The 17092-nt window shown below is 42.2% G+C and overlaps 1 protein-coding gene across 5 annotated transcripts in view; it reads left to right on the top strand.

Annotated features, from left to right (window-relative positions):
* LOC121626270 (up-regulator of cell proliferation-like) overlaps nucleotides 1-16863 on the top strand; it is a 34182-nt gene extending 17319 nt beyond the window's left edge. For 2 of the 5 annotated variants that reach the window (XM_041964671.1, XM_041964672.1), the window contains 3 exons: nucleotides 6140-6250; nucleotides 10048-10296; nucleotides 10866-16863. In XM_041964671.1, the coding sequence (XP_041820605.1) occupies nucleotides 6140-6250; nucleotides 10048-10296; nucleotides 10866-15541 (5036 nt within the window). In that variant the 3' untranslated portion in view covers nucleotides 15542-16863. Of the gene's footprint in view, nucleotides 1-6139; nucleotides 6251-8113; nucleotides 8236-9626; nucleotides 9690-9816; nucleotides 9935-10047; nucleotides 10297-10865 lie in introns of those variants that run through there. The other 3 variants (XM_041964676.1, XM_041964677.1, XM_041964673.1) reach the window with 3 other exon arrangements.
* Nucleotides 16864-17092: the final 229 nt, after the last annotated feature.

The raw sequence follows: 17092 nt of genomic DNA, 5'->3' as shown, positions 1-17092 counted from the left end.
GTGTGTGTTACTATTGATGCTGGCTAACAGCAACCTCTTCACACTGCATTATCACAGCTTTTGATACACAATAAGTTTTCTTGTACTTTTCACCTGAGACCATGTTAATTCTCTTTTTAGGAAAAAGAAAAGAGATACCATTGACTTTCATGATGGCAGGTCATTTTTTAATCCATTTCATTACATTTTTCTGAAGATTCATGTATTGAACTTCACTGTGAGGAAGTGGAGGACACTCCATCAGCACCGTGGTGTAATGTATGTATGTCTTTGGAGGCAGGTGGTCTATCCACATTTAAATCATGAATCATGAATTTTCAACCGATTTCAACTGATTGTCATGCAGCTGGCGTAGGTTCAGACTTCACAAGACAAGACAAACTGGCACAGGACAAACAGAAACACAGACTACATATACCCACACACACACAAGGTAATGGGAAACAGGTGGGAACCATCAGGGCAGAGCAGCTAATCAGACTAGTGGGAAATACAAGGGGCAGGGGCAAGTTACCTGAAACTAAAGGAGAGTTATAGATGTCAAAAATAAAACAGGAAGCCACAAGACAACATAGACACAGGTCAAAAAACTAAACATAACCTAACATGATTTCTTGGACATGACAGTAGCCCCCCATCCCCCCCTCCTGGGTCCACAAGGAAGCTTGCAGGGACCCAAGATCATTCCTCCGGACCATAGCCCTCCCAGTCCACCAGGAATTGCCTGGCCCAGCCCCTGTTGCGCAATGCCAGAAGTAGACAGACAGAGTAGACAGGACCACCATCAACCATCCGGGGGGGCGGATGAGGTACGGCTGCAGGAACCATGGGACTCTACTTGGCTGGTTTTACCTGGCTGACATGGAGGGTGGGGTGGACTCTCAGGAACCGGGGCAGACACAGACGAACAGAGGAGGGACCGATGGCCTTGGACATCGGATATGGACCCACAAACCGTGGAGCCAGTTTCCTGGAGAAAACATGGAGAGGCAAGTCTTGTGTAGAGAGCCAGACCTGGTGGCCGAGGTGGGGAGCGAGTTGTGGGCATATTCCACCCACACCATATTATTGCTCCAGGAAGCAGGGTTCTGCGAAACCAGGCATCAAAGGCATGTCTCTAACTCCTGGTGATACCCAGAGGTGAGGCTGACAGTGACTCCGATGATCTTGCATAACTCCAGAATCTGGAGATGAACTCGGGCCCCCGGTCTGAAACAATATCCTTAGGAAATCCATGGATACGAAACACATGAGTCATCATAATTTCAGCTGTTTCTTTGGCAGAAGGTCCACCACTGTGAGGTCAGTGGCGTTACCTTCAGAGACCGGGAGCCCCCTGACGAAGTCGAGGGAGATCTGAGCCCAGGGATGAGTAGGAACATGGAGTGGCTGCAGCAAACCCATCTGAGCTCTGGAGGAGCTCTTGTTGCGGGCACAGATGGAACATGCCTCCACATACTCTTGAACCTCTCACTCCATGGAGGGCCACCAAAACATCTGGGAAATGGCATGCATGGTTCTTTTGACTCCTGGATGGCAGGTGAGCAGTGAGGTGTGAGCCCAATGGATCACCTGTGGACAACCACTAGGTGTCAGATTCTCACCATTAGTTTGCTTCACCTCAGATTCTATTTGCCAACTCACCGCTCCAACCACATGGTTCAGTGGTAGGATGGGCTCAGGTTCCTTGGCAGTAGGCTCGGGGTCGAACAGAGACAAGGTGTCGGGCTTGGTGTTCTGGGACCCCGGCCAGTAAGACAACACAAAGTTAAAACATTAAAAAAAAAATGTGCCTTGAGCTTCTGGAAGACCTCCTCAGCTTGAGAGGACCACAGGAAAGGAGTCAGTGGAGATGTGAGTGCATTGAGGGAGCTATGGTGCTGAAGTTTCTGATAAACCGTCTTAGCAAATCCCAAGAATTGCTGAACCTTTTTGCGGCTATCAGGTGTAGGCCACTGAGTCACCGTGCCAACTTTAGCCGGATCCATTTGCATCTTTCCAGGGGCTATGATGAAGCCAAGGAAAGATACACTGTTGGCATGAAACTCACTCTTCTCAGCTTTAACATACAATTGATGTATGACGTACATGGCGAACATGAGAGTTTGAGTCTGGGAAGAAGATCGGGATGTCCTCTAAGGAAACATAGACAAAGTGGTTCAAGAAATCTCTAAGTACATCAGTAATCATGGCTTGGAAGACAGCAGGAGCGTAAGTCAACCCAAATGGCATAGCCAGGTATTCATAATGACCACTAGGTGCGTTAAAGCCTTGGATTCGAACCAGGTGGTATGCGTCTCTCAGGTCTAATTTGGTAAAGATCTTGGCCTGCTGAAGCTGATGACATGAGTGGCAGAGGCTACTGACTTAATAGTAATCTCATTGAGTGGCCCATAGTCAATGCATGGCCGGAGAGACCCGTCTTTTTCCCCCCCAAAAAAAACCCCTGCCCGAGCTAGAGATGAAGAGGGACGAATAAGGCCAGCCTTTAATGAGGACTCAATACATTCAGTGATGGCCGTCTTCTCAGGACCAGAGATAGAATACAATCTACCCTTGGGAATTGGGGCCCCTGGGATCAAGTCAATGGGACAATCATATGATCTGTGAGGAAGAAGAGAAGTAGCCTTACTTTTGCTCAACCTCACCCAGATCATGGTCACACCTTGGAACTGAAGTTAGGTTGGGAGTTTCGGAGTCTGTGTCGAAATTAACAGAGACAGCATTAAAAACAGTCTTCACATTCAAATCATGACATGACTTTAAACACTTGTCTTTACAACTCTCAGCCCAGTTCAAAACCCTCCCAGTACTCCAGTCAATGTGTGGGTTATGTTCTTTTAACCAAGGGGACCCCAGAATGAGAGAGTGGAACCGTTGATGGGAAGCGTGAGGAACTCCGCTGACTGGGTGTAGCAGCTGCAGCGCGACGCCAGCAGTGACCAGGCGATAATGGAAAGTGACTTCCCCCAGCAGAATAAAAGGAGACGTCTGTAACAGAGACAGTACAAACTGTACTGTGCAGACGCAAAGGGCAAGTGTAGTGCTTTGTCCTGGTGCTATCTTTGCCATGAACGAGTCTCTCCAACAAAGGTAGGCTGCAATTTCTTTGTCAGTGTTTTCCCCTTACTTTAAGACATGAAAAAGTGTTCAAATATAGGCTTTTCATAGACTACAACAGAAACATGATTCAGCATGTTCTATCTGTCCTTTAAGGCTCCCATAGTGAGCTGACTACAGCATTTATTTTTTGTTTTAGTCTATATTGTAGTCTAGCAGGTTGTACAGTACAATTGGATGTGTGATGTGTGTGTAATAGTTGTTAGCTAGAAGGTAACACATGGTTCGTCTCTATTACTTTCAGTTAGAAGCAGCTTGTATAAACTGCACCAAGGGGGTGGGATGGCTGAGAATGTCACCACAATGGAAAGCTCGGAGGATGAGGTAAACTACTACTAGTGCTACTTTTTAATCTCTAAAATTTAACAACACTACAAGCCAAATATATGTTGTCCCATCAGCTATTGTCAATGGGACTGTGAATGAATGCATTCCAGTATAAACTACATATTTTTCTCAACTGCCAAGGACTTCTATGATGCATCTGAGTCCTTCCTTGAGCTACACAGTGAGGAAGAAACAGACACTCCATCACAGTCTAACTTTAAGTGTGACTGTCAATAACTGATCCAATTTTTTTTTTGTTTATTTAAAATCAGCAAAGAGCAAACTCTCTTTTTCAAGATCAGATGGAAGAAAATACGTATACATCTTCTTGACTCTAACTGATCAGCCTCAGTGGACTGTGATTAATGACTTCATGCTGTAATGTTGAAAAACTGATGCTCTTCTCTTATGACAGATGTTCCTCCAATAGGAGAAATAACAGTTCTCAGTGCTGGCCAGGAGGCTGTTTCTCTTGGCTTACAAGTAGCTGATGACTCTGTTGGGTATACGCTGCAAGTAGATTACTAGAGAAGCAGTATTATCATGGAGGACAACAGCACTGTGTGTCAGGAAGGGGGGACTTGAGGGGAACTATGGGTCGAACCCAGGTGCAGACACTACGGGGAACATAGACAAAGACAAGATTAGATAACACTTACATGAAACGTGGCATGGACATGAACAAAGACAAGGAAAAGCACTCACGACACGGAAGGACATGAACACAGACAAACCAAGGGATGCACTAGAATCAAATTAATACGTTTAATGAGACACAACGAAAATCTACAACTAAGGAAACTATAAGTAACTCACACTCTAGGGACAAGGGCTATACATACAAGGCAACACAGGGAAAACCTGAGCAATTGAAAACACACTAACACAAAACTTAGTGGAACTACGACAAGACAAGAAACTCAATTACATAAACTGTGGGAGGACTATAGACAGACATGACTAGGAATAAACTATGAATAAAGTAAAGAACAGAAAACGCTCCCGAAGGAGGAAAACACAAAAGCTATGAAAATGCAACTGACAGAACTAGATAAGAAAAACTATCAATTCAAAGTTCACTCCTAAAAACGGAATAAAACAAGAATCTAATAAAAGTACTCAAACATAAAATCACTCTTTATCGAGGAAAACAAATCGGCATGCTACAAAACTATGAAAAGAAAACAGAAACTAAGTTATGCACGTACAAACAAATAACACGCACGACAGGACTATGGCATGGGAAACTCAAAAACAGTTAGGGAATTACAGACAATACTGAGAGCGGGGAACACTACATAAAACAAGACATGAACATGAACTAAGACTAGAACAAGACGATACACTCACATAAATCACGGCCTGGACATGAACAAAGTAAACTCACTTACATAGACTGTTAGAATGGCAAGATACAATGACAAGACTAGAAGCAAACTTACTTGGAACGCGACACGAACATGACAAAGAAATCACACTAGGACAAGGACTGTGGCTGTGGTAGACGGCAAGGGGACAAGACAAGGTAACGCAGACAAGAAACACTTACATGAACCACGACAAACATTCACTATGGGGACTAAGGCTTGAACTATGACAATAACACAGACTTTGACTATGACTAGCGTATCACAGACAACGACCCGAAAAGGACAAAGGGGAAGACACGGACTTAAATACACTAGGGAGGAACACTAATGAGACACAGGCGAAAACAATCACACAATCACACGGGAGGGAAAACACAGGAAGTAAAGCAACACAAAGACACATAACATGAACCTTCAAAATAAAACAGGAAGCAACCAAAACCAGGCAAAGACAAGACACAATGGGAAACTTAACAAAAATACCAACAAGACAGGACAAGGGTAGAGAACTAAGACAATACAAAAACTCTCTTTCATAAAACGTGGCACGACTATAGACTAAGACAAGACTAGAAACTCAAGCACATAAAACATGGCATGACTTAGAAGACATTAGGAGAAACACTTACAAGAAACAAGGCATGGCTGAGACAACACTCGGAATACACTGACATGAAATGTGACCTGGATGTGAATAAAGACAGCACATGGACAAACACTTAATAACAGAATGGGGCAACAGCAAGGATCAAGAAGAGGAAAACTAAACAAAAACGGCGCATGGCACGGGTCATGACACTGTGGAGGTTGAGGGACTGAATCCTGGTACTGAGTATACTTTCAGCATCATCAGGATTGCTGGCAATGGAAATCGAAGCAAAGCAGCCTCGCTACGTGTTTTTACAGGTAAATACAAGAAACAAACCAATAAAAAAACAATATGTAGGGAAGTGATATCTGGGATCATAACCTAGACAAGTGTACTTCTTATAGTGTGGTATGCTCTCAATTTACAAGTTGTAAATTCTGTTTCTACAAATTAGGTACAGTACGTGACATGGATTTGTCCTTCACCACACTGCTTTAACTTGGCAGTGAAACAGCACTTTAAAATGCAGTCAAACATTGACAGAATTTCAATATGCAGTTATAAGTGAAACTGTTCCATTATTCCTGCAGAGCCCAGCCCTCCTGTGCACATTGCTGTCGATGAGGTCAGCAGTGAGTCACTGTCTCTACACTGGGACATTCCTGCTGGTGAAGTGGAGTGTTACATTGTGACTTGGTGCAGTGAGGGGGAATTGTGCAGACAACAGACACAAATAACCTGACCCTCAGCGACCTGAAGCCAGGGGTGTGTTACTCTCTCCAGGTTTCTGTACAACTTAGGAATGGAAGAAGAAGCAAGTCAACTGTAACATCTGCCCACACAAGTAAGTAAAATAAAATCATAACTGCAATAAAATATGGGTAAGGGTTAGAGTGAATTTTTTATCAAAATAAAGTCACAGCCCTGTGAACAATCATACTGTAATTTTTTATCACGACTCTGAAAATGGATTAAATTAAATTTCTAAAGCTCAATATTCAAGTTTTGATATGAAAGCCCCTGCAGAAAAGAGTGGTCCACCAACACAAAGATTTTCTCACAGTTGGGGCTTGAAGAGACATTAATTGATGATCAATGAATTCTGAATGACTGCCAGACACAGTTTGCAGTAGCATGAACATCCAAAATTCTGAGAAATTATGTTAATTTTTATTCCATTGCGTTTTTCAAAACATAGTTTACAGCTGTGTTTTGGGTTATTGTCCTGTTGAAAAACACATGGTGGCCCAATTAAAAAATCAGATTGGATGGCATGTTGCTGCACAATTCTGTGGTAGACATGCTGGTTAAGTGTGCCTTTAATTTTGAATAATTAATTTAAACACAAGATACTTGTGCTCAAAAAGATTCATTCTCAGTGAAGAACCTTGGACCCCTAATCTGCCTCCATACATGCCAAAGAGCAGTGATTCCTAACACGTCTCTGGGGGTCATCAGGTGGATACCTCCCTTCAACGGTGTTTCGCCCACTCTTTACTATCATTTGCCCTCGGCCACCTAACTCGAGCTTTCTGCTCCATGCTTCTCTCCTTGGCTGGCCTGTTGACCTCAACACCAACTGCATCCCCTCTCCGTACCTCCTCCTCCCCAGGGATAGTGTTACTGATATCCTGCAAACTGTGGTTTTCTACCTGTCGCTGGACTTCATCCGACTGAGTCGACTGACTTCTCAAGAAATACTGGTCGATGCAGCTTGTAAAGTCTTTTTTTACAAGCTGCTTACATTTTGTTCGGTCTACAAATTTAAGCAGCTTGTAAAAAAATTCCATTGCAATTTCTCATCTTCAGCATCTGACAGATATTCAGTTTAAGACCTCATTAGATGTCTAAAACATTATAAGCAGCATACATACACCTCCAACAGAGAACCTTTACACTAGGTAATATAAAAGACTCATCTATTATCATACAGGGTAGTTGGTGGTTCACTTCCTGTCAGCTGACTGATAGTTTCAGCTCTATGTCTGGGATCCTGCAGCAATTCAGTAGATCAACAAAAAACTATCAACTACACTGTTATGAAGTACAAACAAACAGAAGTAAAAATGCTGATCATTCCCTAATTCCTGTGATGACAACCACTGTTCTCTGTATCTCTGTAAACTGAATATCTTTGGATTTTTGACTGACAGACAAAATAAAACATTTGGTGATATCACCCTGAGATTTAGGAAATTGTGACGGGCTGTTTTACAATTTTCTAACATGCTATCGAGCAAACGATTAACCGAGTTTCTCCATTGTACTAAAAGGAACACTACACTAATAGAACAATACATACTAGAGTCCATTCAATAGAAATACCATACTAGCACACTGTTCATGGTGTGGACTTCTATCCCTTACGGTGATGTTAAGGGCATCAGCAGCAAGTGGCAGCAACTTACCACGAAAAGGCCACTAATACTATTGTTATATATCCAAAAAAAAGTTTACCTGCAGAGTTAATTTTATGATCAAAATGCGGATTAAACACTTTGTGAGTTTAACCAACTAACAAACTGCCATATTCTGCACAAAGGGTAGGCTCATCCAGTTTTTTGAAGCAGTTTACTGTGAAGTGAATTCCCGTTTACGGGAAACCACATGGCAATTAAACCGTGCCAGTCCACCAACAGTGAAAGTGAAAGTGAAAGTGAAAAGAGCAGTATAAAAGGAGAGGTCTGCACTCCGGGACCAGCAGAGTGCGGCGGCTCCTGTACAGGTCCAACGATTTGCGGATGAGCATCGCAAAGCTGGAAAAGCAAAGAAGAAAAATTCAAAGATAGAAGAATGTACTTTGTGCATGGGCGCATCGCTTGTACAAAGGTGGGTTTCTATATGCGTTTGTTTAGTCAGTGATTTTTCCCTCACTTGCCGAATAGGAGGACCTGAAAAAGCAACACAGCCACACAAACAGCCGATCATGTCATTTCGGGCTTCAACCGTGAGCTCTTAGTCGAACTGTGCATGTGTCAACCTCAGCCTGTATGCCATATGATGTATGATGATGCACAGTCCGGTACTGCGGAGTCCGTCCTGAGGGTGACTGTCCATCCCTGACCCGCTGTAGGGGGACAGTCACGGAGAATCACAAAGCTTGTCTGTTAGGCGTCACATTTTCTACGTAACATGTATACAGACTCGAAAAAATCTCGTTAAATTATCGGAAGGTCGCCGGTTCGATCCCCGGCCGTGGCAGTCTGCATGTGCAAGTGTCCTTGTGCAAGACACTGAACCCCAAACTGCAGTTTCTCTGATTTTACTATTTATAGGTATGTGTTTGAGTAAAAAGAACACTTTTTGTTTTTCTATAAACTACTGACAACATTTATCCCAAATTCAAAATAAAAATATTGTGATTTTGAGCATTTCTTTTGCAGAAGCTGACAAATGATCAAAATAACATGAAAAGGATGCAGTGTTTCTAGGCCTCAAATAGGCCACTGCAAAGAAAACCAGTTCATATTCATTTTTAAGAGAGACAGAGAGAGAGAAAAGGGAATTCTCACATGCCTTCTCTACAGTTAGGAGCACAAGGGTCTCAACGTTTAGCCACACAAAGACCTCAGACAGTCACACATTAACTGCAGTTACTGTCGTAACCAAGGTCTTATCGATAAAATGTACACATAGAGAGGACCATTCAAGGAGGATTGCTCAAATATTCACATGTTTGACAAAGAAGAAGGTCAAAGTGTCCTCACTTAGAGGGGTGGAAGTCAGGGCATAGGTAGGTAAAGTAGGAGCCAATATCTGTTATATCTGCTATTTTCATGTGTTAGAATTAGAAAAATGTATTATTTCAGGGGAAATTTCAGAATTTTATGGATTGAGAACACTGCTTGACAGCTGAGGGACGTCTCTGAAAGGGACGCTGGTTAATATAGAGTTTTACCAAATCGTAAACAATAAAGCGTGCACACAACAAAATGAGTTTCTGCATTTTACCCTGTCTGATTTGTATTTGCAAGACCCAGTCATATGATGTGGGAGGGATGGAGATGAGGGTATTTTCAGATGCTGACACTAGGGGTTGCTAAACTCATGCATTTTCAAGCCCTACACAGTTAGACACTGATCAGTGTAAATTACTGTTGTGATTCAGAAAATTAAACAGTCAAGTAAGCTGCATGGTATTTTAAACTATGAGGGGTTTTTATAGTAATATAGTCTATAAGGGATTAAAGCCTCATAAACTCCTCTCTCATTACCTTCAGTGAGAAGCTGTTTGAGTAATCTGGACCACGTGTGAGATGACTGAGACCGCACCCACAATGGAGGTAGACAGCTTACTTATACAACCCCAGAAGATCAATACATATAAAATGAAAACGATGTCCGATAAGATAATGTGTATGGTATTATGAAACAAACCATGTCATTACATATTATTTCTCATTTATCAAGAGAATCAGTGATGAAGATTCATTTGTTGAACTTTACTGTGAGGAAGTAGAGGACACTCCACCAGCACAGTGTTCTGATAACAAGGGTGACTGTCAACAGACTGATGCAAGTGGTAATGGTAAGCTTTATGCAATTGGTTGTTTCGCAGAAAGGCACTAAATGATGTGCAGTCTGAAGCTATTAATAAAATCTTTATTGTGATTAGAAGTAATATTACTGTTGTTTCCACAGCGCCCTGCCCTCATTTGAAGACAACAGTCTACCACATCAGCTGCAAGCAAGTGTCTCTGCATTTGGACACTCCTGATGGTGAGGTGGAGAGCTACACTGTGATCAGCTGCAGCGAGGGAGAAGTTGCACCAGAGACGATGGACACAAAAAGCTCAACGCTCAGCAACCCGAGGCCAGGGGTCAACCAGGTGTCTGAAGAACCAAAGAATGAAACAATAAGGGAGTCAGCTGTAACATCTGCAAACACAAGTGAGTAACAGAAAAGCATCGTTACAACAAAAATGATGAAGTCCTTCCGAGAGTGCAGATGCACTGGCCCTGCAAATGAATAATAATGTAAAAGAAGAATAACATGGACAAATGCAAACACAAACCTGAAAGTAAAAAAAAAATATTGAAGCTCTATTAAACCTGGGGTAAGCAGTATTGGTTAACTTTTCAGCACATTGTGACTGAAGTGATGTGAGAGAAAACTAGACTTCTGCATCTCTTCTTGGCTCTGTTTTCAGTTTTGCAAGCTCTATAGACATCAGAAAATTGACTTAGGCCAATCACATGTCATTTTGGAGAGAGGGTGTTTCTACTGGCTGTTGTACAAATACAGATGGGCATGCACGTCCATTCAGATGGTGAAAGCCTGATTCAATTTTGAGAAGTCCTGCAGAAAATCTTGAAGCGAGCCATGCAAGAACCACTTGAATTTCTTTCAAATGTTTTTTAAAAAAGGAGAACTGTTAGAAGGGCTTTAGATGTTAGATGTGTGTGTTATTAAAATACCTAAGATTTGTTTGAAACAACAAACATCTTCATATCCACAGAGACACAGCTGGAGAGCTTACTGGAGGATCTGGGGATGGAGCGGCACTACACAGAGAAACTATCCCTGAGCACAGTGCTGCAGATTGACAAGAGGACCATCAGTGATGAGCCTGCCAAGTGTAACGCAGATCTTCCATGGTATTTTCTGAAGAAACTGATGATGGTTAATGTGACAGCTAGAAATGTGAAATGTACATCAGTATGTGAGTCAACCTGTGATGCTGCCTCAGAGAATACAGAGTTAGATTTTGATGATCTGTTTGACATTCTACATTCAGGTGACATGCTGAACCCCCTTGACATAATCACTGCTCTCTTTCTGTGTTCTGATGGTTTTGTACAGCAGGAAATGGCACTCAAAATGTCTATGTGTCAGTTTTCTGTGCCTCTGTTGCTTCCCAATTGCGACACAAAGCAGTGCACACTCATGCTTTGGGCCATGAGGGACATTGTTAAAAAGTACAGACCTCAGTCCCTTTTGGAATCCAAGGGCTTTATTGAAGACAGAATTGTTGTCTCTGAACTCCCAATGATATCTTTCGTGAGACTGGGTGAGTGCTCCATGTCCAAGTCAGAGATCCTCAATAAGCTTCTGAGCAGTTCTCAGCAGTACTATGACACCTTTGTTCACCACAATATGGAGTGTGGTGACAGTCCAAGGAGAATTTCCAATGGACTGACTGAAATAACTTGGTACCTTCCTTGTGGGAACAAAAACATGGATATCTTCAGTGAGCCAGTGGCTGTAGCTAACCTTCGTGGTGACATTGCTTCGTGTGAAACGCAATTTTATTTTTTATGCCAGACATCTGCAGCAGTTTTTGTGTTCTTTGACACTTTGGACTCTGAGTGTGAGCTGCTTACCAACCTACACACCAAGGCACAGATCTTCTTGGTGGGTAATCATCAAAGCCATCGCTTCAGTAAAGATGCTCTAAAAAAAGTAGCAACCAAGTTGGGCTTGACTAAAGACAACATCCTCTTGAAGGCTAAGCACATGAATGATGCAGACTTTGTCAAAAATCTGCGTAAAACAGTCAGCAATGTGGTTGAGAACTCAAAGATCAAGATGAGAATTGAGCAGATGGCTGACATTGCTCATGAGCTGGGAATCTGGGTGGATGAAGACTCTTCAGAGTGTCAGACTGCCAAGGAAAATGCAGATGCTATCACTGCAGGAATTCAAGACATCCTTAAATACAAAGATACAAAACTACCACTGCAAGGCCAAATATGGAAAGACCTGACTTGCTTGGAGAAAGAAGAATTTCGGCTGCGAAATGTCGGGTCAGAAAACATAGAAAAGTACAAAAGTGATCTTCAGGTACAGAAAGATAACCTTCGACAAAAACAGAACACTTACGATATGTCAGATGCAATGGCATGTTTCATCAAGGCAATATCCAGCCCAGGGATAGAGAGGTGCTATTTCCTGAAATGGCTGCGAATGAATCTCGATAACGTGTCTCGAGAAAAACTGTCTGGCCTCAGGGAGCAGTACAAAAAGAAATGCAAAGATTCTAAGAACAAAGAGGAGATCAAAGAAATTGACAGACAACTTTCCAACAGCTCGCTGGGAACTGAACACTTCTTCCGTGAAATGGGTCAGATCTATGAAGCATCATTGTCCCTTCCGGAAACAAACAGATCACGTCTACAATTCCGGCATCTGCCCAAACTGTGCGCACAATTGTTGCTTGACGGCTTTCCCCTTGAGCTCGTGGATGGAGACGCATCGAACATCCCTCTCAGATGGGTGAGTGACGTCCTCTCTCAGCTCAATGACTTGGTGCCTCCAGAGAGCAAGATACGGGTAGCCACAGTTCTTGGAGTCCAGAGCACAGGAAAGTCTACTCTACTCAACACCATGTTTGGAGTGCAGTTTGCAGTCAGCAGCGGTCGATGCACTCGAGGTGCCTTTATGTTGCTCATCAGAATCGATGAAGATGTTAAAAAAGAACTCAAGTGTGACTTCATGATGATCATTGACACTGAGGGCTTAAAGTCACCAGAGCTGGCACAACTGGACAACAGCCACGAGCACGACAATGAGCTTGCAACACTCGTTGTGGGGCTGAGTGACATCACTATAATCAATATTGCAATGGAGAATTCAACTGAAATGAAGGACATCCTACAAATAGTCGTGCACGCTTTTCTCAGGATGAAAGAAGTGGGCAAAAAGCCCAAATGCCAGTTTGTTCACCAGAATGTGTCAGATGTTTCAGCCCACGAGAAGAACTTACGAGACAGGAAACTCCTCTTGCAACAGTTGAACGAGATGACACAAGCGGCGGCCAGAATGGAACAGAAAGAGGAGAACAAGAGCTTCACTGATGTGATGGAGTACAGTCCAGACACTGGGAACTGGTACATTCCTGGACTCTGGAATGGAAACCCACCAATGGCACCAGTCAATGCAGGGTACAGTGAGGCTGTTTATGAGCTCAAGAAGAACATAATCCAAACTTTTGGAGGTTGTGAGTCATCTGCTAATGATATCTTAGACTTTGCAGAGTGGACAAAAAGCCTGTGGAATGCCGTAAAGCATGAAAACTTCATCTTCAGCTTCAGGAACAGCCTAGTGGCTGATGCATACATGAGGCTGTGCACAGAATTCAACAAATGGGAATGGGAATTCAAAAAAGAAATGTACACATGGGTTACAGAAGCTGAAACAAAAATTTCCAACTTTGGCAAAATTAAATCTGAGACATGTGACATGTCAGAATTTCTCTCTGATTTGAAAAGTGAAGCTTGCACAGTGCTGTCTGAATGGGAGACAAAGATTCTTGAAAATCTGAAAAAGTACTTCAAGCAAACAGAGGGCCACGTCTATCTAGTTGAAGGGTACAGAGAGGACTTTGCAAACAGTGCAAAGAGCCTTCGACGAGAAATGGAGAGCTCTGTAATTAATCAGCTCACAGCAGCAGCCGATATCAGACAGGGGATGACAGAAATTGATAGAATCAAGGATAACCACACTACAGAACTAGAGGGGAGAGTGTGTGCATTGATTGAACAATGTCGGGGGAAAAAAGTCAAGATGACAGAGAGACAGCTGGATGAAGAATTTGACAAGATGTGGACTAAAACAGTGAATGAACTATCCTTTTCAAAACAAAATGCCACAAATGTCAGTGCAAGTGTGTCCTACTACTTGAGAGCCAATCTATCACGCAAGGGGAGTCGTGTATGTGAGTTATTAGATAAAAAAAGTCTGCAGGATTGTGGACTGGTGCCTTTCAAATACACAGCTGAAGGACTTTACAATCAGGTCAAACACAAAATCAGCAGGTGGTTCAACATTGAAGATCACGTAATGGCTTTACAAAACATAGCTGACTGTGTCATAGCAGAATGCACAGCCTTCATAAGTGAAAAAATGGAAAGGAAAAATAATTACCACAACACTTACATCCAGGAGATCCTGCACAAGATTGATGAGAGGCTGCAAAGCAGTAAGGATGCTAAGAGAGACATTGAGTTTGAAGTTTCTCTGAAACAGCACATCTGTGGAGTTGCAGCCAGACAGTTTCAGAAAATGCACGAAGATTTCCTACGTGACAATGATCCCTACAGATGTCTGAACCAAAACAAAGAAAAGTATCGTGCTGATTTTAAGGACGTGTTCCATGAACGAGACCAGTGCCAGAAGAAGGCAGAAGAATTCACCAACCGATGCTTGAGACCTGCAGTTGAAGACTTTGTCAGCCGTTTCTTGGGTCCTGATATCGTTGGTGAAATGCAGTTAAGCTTCGAGTTCAGCACAAGAATGCACTTCCAGTATTCAGTTTTACTGGATTTGCTCTCAAAGAATGACTTTGAAGACTACCAGAGCTTTATTTGCTCAAATGAGGATTATGTGAACAAATGGATATGTGACCGTGTATTGGAACACTTTTCAAAGGGGTCTACGACATATGAGTCCGAGGATCGACATCTCCAGTCAAGTATCAAAAGCATAAATGATGCTATCAACAGAGCTAAAAAAGAGAAGAGTGGCAACATGAAGGAATTCATTGAAGATGTCTGTCAGGAACTTAGCGGTAAACTGGTCATTCCCAAGGACGCTCTTGGTGCCTTCATGATCCTGAACAATGCCACCCCAGAACAGTTTGCTCACTGGCTCACAGTGTGTGTGACGGAGATGGCTGAAGCTCTTAGAAAGACGTTTAAAGAGACAGACATCCAGCTGAAACTGAAAAAGCTTCATGTGAAGCCTCAGAAGGAGCTTTTCACCAAAGTGATCGGATGTGGTAAACTGTGTCCATTCTGCAAAGCACCCTGTGAGGCAGGAGGAAAAGAACATAAAGAGCACTTCACTTCGTGGCATCGGCCACAGGGTTTTGGTACATACAGGTCGACACGAACAGAAAAACTTGTCACTGACATTTGCACTTCCTTGGTCGTCAGTGATGCCTCTTTTCGCTGCAATGAAACAAATGGTGAATATCACCCTTACAAGGATTACATCAAAATTTTCCCAGACTGGAAAATTGCTCCAGATGGAAGTCTTCAGGCATCAGACTACTGGAAATATGTACTGGCAAAGTTCAACAAAGAGTTTGCCGAAGCATATGGAGCAGAGCCTGCTGATATTCCTGCAACCTGGAATGATATCACATACAAACAGGCAGAAGACAGTCTCAAAGAGTCCTTTAACGTCAAGTGAGATGACTAACATCCCCTCACCTGCTTTAGTCTACAGTACTCAAGATCCTCCTTTCAAGGATCGTTTGATCTTACTTGTTTTACATGATACAGAAAAGAATCAGAAATAGTAACATTCTGTGTTGAGATGACAAAGTTGTAGATTGTTGATTGCAACGTAAATGTGTTTAAGAAAGATAATTTGATTTCACAGTGTGTTGATGTTGACCTCATCAACGCTTGACAAGGTCTTTTAAGTTTAAGATTGGTGCTTTTTGAAACTGTGAATCAGTGTACGTGTTTGGAACGTACAGTACAAAATGTTTCCAGTTTGATTAAATCTGAGTTGGAATTTATGATCTTTGTGTCACAGATGAAAGTAATTATATTGCTGCTGCAACCTGCAACCTTTGGTCAATTCAGAGGTCTGTCACGCTTTACTCTGCAAAATCAATGAACATCTATATTTCCCTCATTCAAATCATGCTTGAAATGATGTCCAGATGTGTCATACGATGGCAATATTTTGACTATTGTGTTTTAAGTTTAAATAGACAGAAATGCCACATGTTTGCACGCACAGGGTTTGAATCCTAAAGTGGCCAAATCTTACTTGCAGACAATGTGGCAATTGCATGGGGTGTGTTTGCAGGTGCTTGATAGTGTCATATAAAGTCAGAAAAAAAGCTTGTTATGCTTTGACCCAATGGAAACTTGGAATATTTTCCTCTGCTCAAAAGTGTTCCTGCAGTAGAAAAAAGCAATAAGACCAAGAAACACAATACATGACACGACCGAGGCACGTATAATGACACTCATTGACCTCAAGGTGGCGCTGTAAGACTCAAGTTGACATTTTCACAATTATCTCAAAAACAGCTTGGCCTACAGTCAAAAAGCAACCAAATGCTCGCAATCTGCTTGGACCCTGATCGTTGCTGCTTGTGGCTGTATTTACATTTATTTTTTCATACATCACTCAGTCTGCATGTGGTATTAAAACAAAGTATGATGTGTGATTATTTACTCAGATTTGAGAATGTGTTTTTGTGTCTGTGAAGTATCTGATGCTGAATATTTCAGTGTGTTAATCAGTCTAAATGTCAACATGCACGCACTATATGACATAAAGTTGTATTTTCCTTGTCTAATGGAGTATGATGTGCGATTTACTCGACTGAGAATCTAGTTTCTAGAATCTTTGCTTTTATTTTCATGAAGTATCTGATACAAAATATTAGCACTTTTAAAGGCCTTGAAACATCATTTATTCTGTGTGCAGTGTCACCAACAGCAATTTCTGACTTGTGTTAACTGATTCAATAAAGAGACAAAATAGGCAGACCATGGCTGTGAATGTCTTTCATGGAAACAGAAATATCATCGCTTCATGTATTTGTATAGTTTTACTATGTTTTTTAAAATATATTTTTTAATTCCCTTATTTAACTCTTTTACTCACTTCTAAGCTTAAAAAGAACGCAAAAACAAGACAACAGGTGCTTCTTCGCAATGGGCTGGCTGACCAGGCTGAAGATTTACAGTACGGGAGCAGGTATGGAAGTGTTGCTGC

Source organism: Chelmon rostratus, chromosome 23 (genome assembly GCF_017976325.1).
Source record: "Chelmon rostratus isolate fCheRos1 chromosome 23, fCheRos1.pri, whole genome shotgun sequence".
NCBI classification, from domain to species: domain Eukaryota; kingdom Metazoa; phylum Chordata; class Actinopteri; order Chaetodontiformes; family Chaetodontidae; genus Chelmon; species Chelmon rostratus.
The sequence above is the reverse complement of the archived record's forward strand: the minus strand, read 5'-3'. Positions and strand labels throughout refer to the sequence as shown.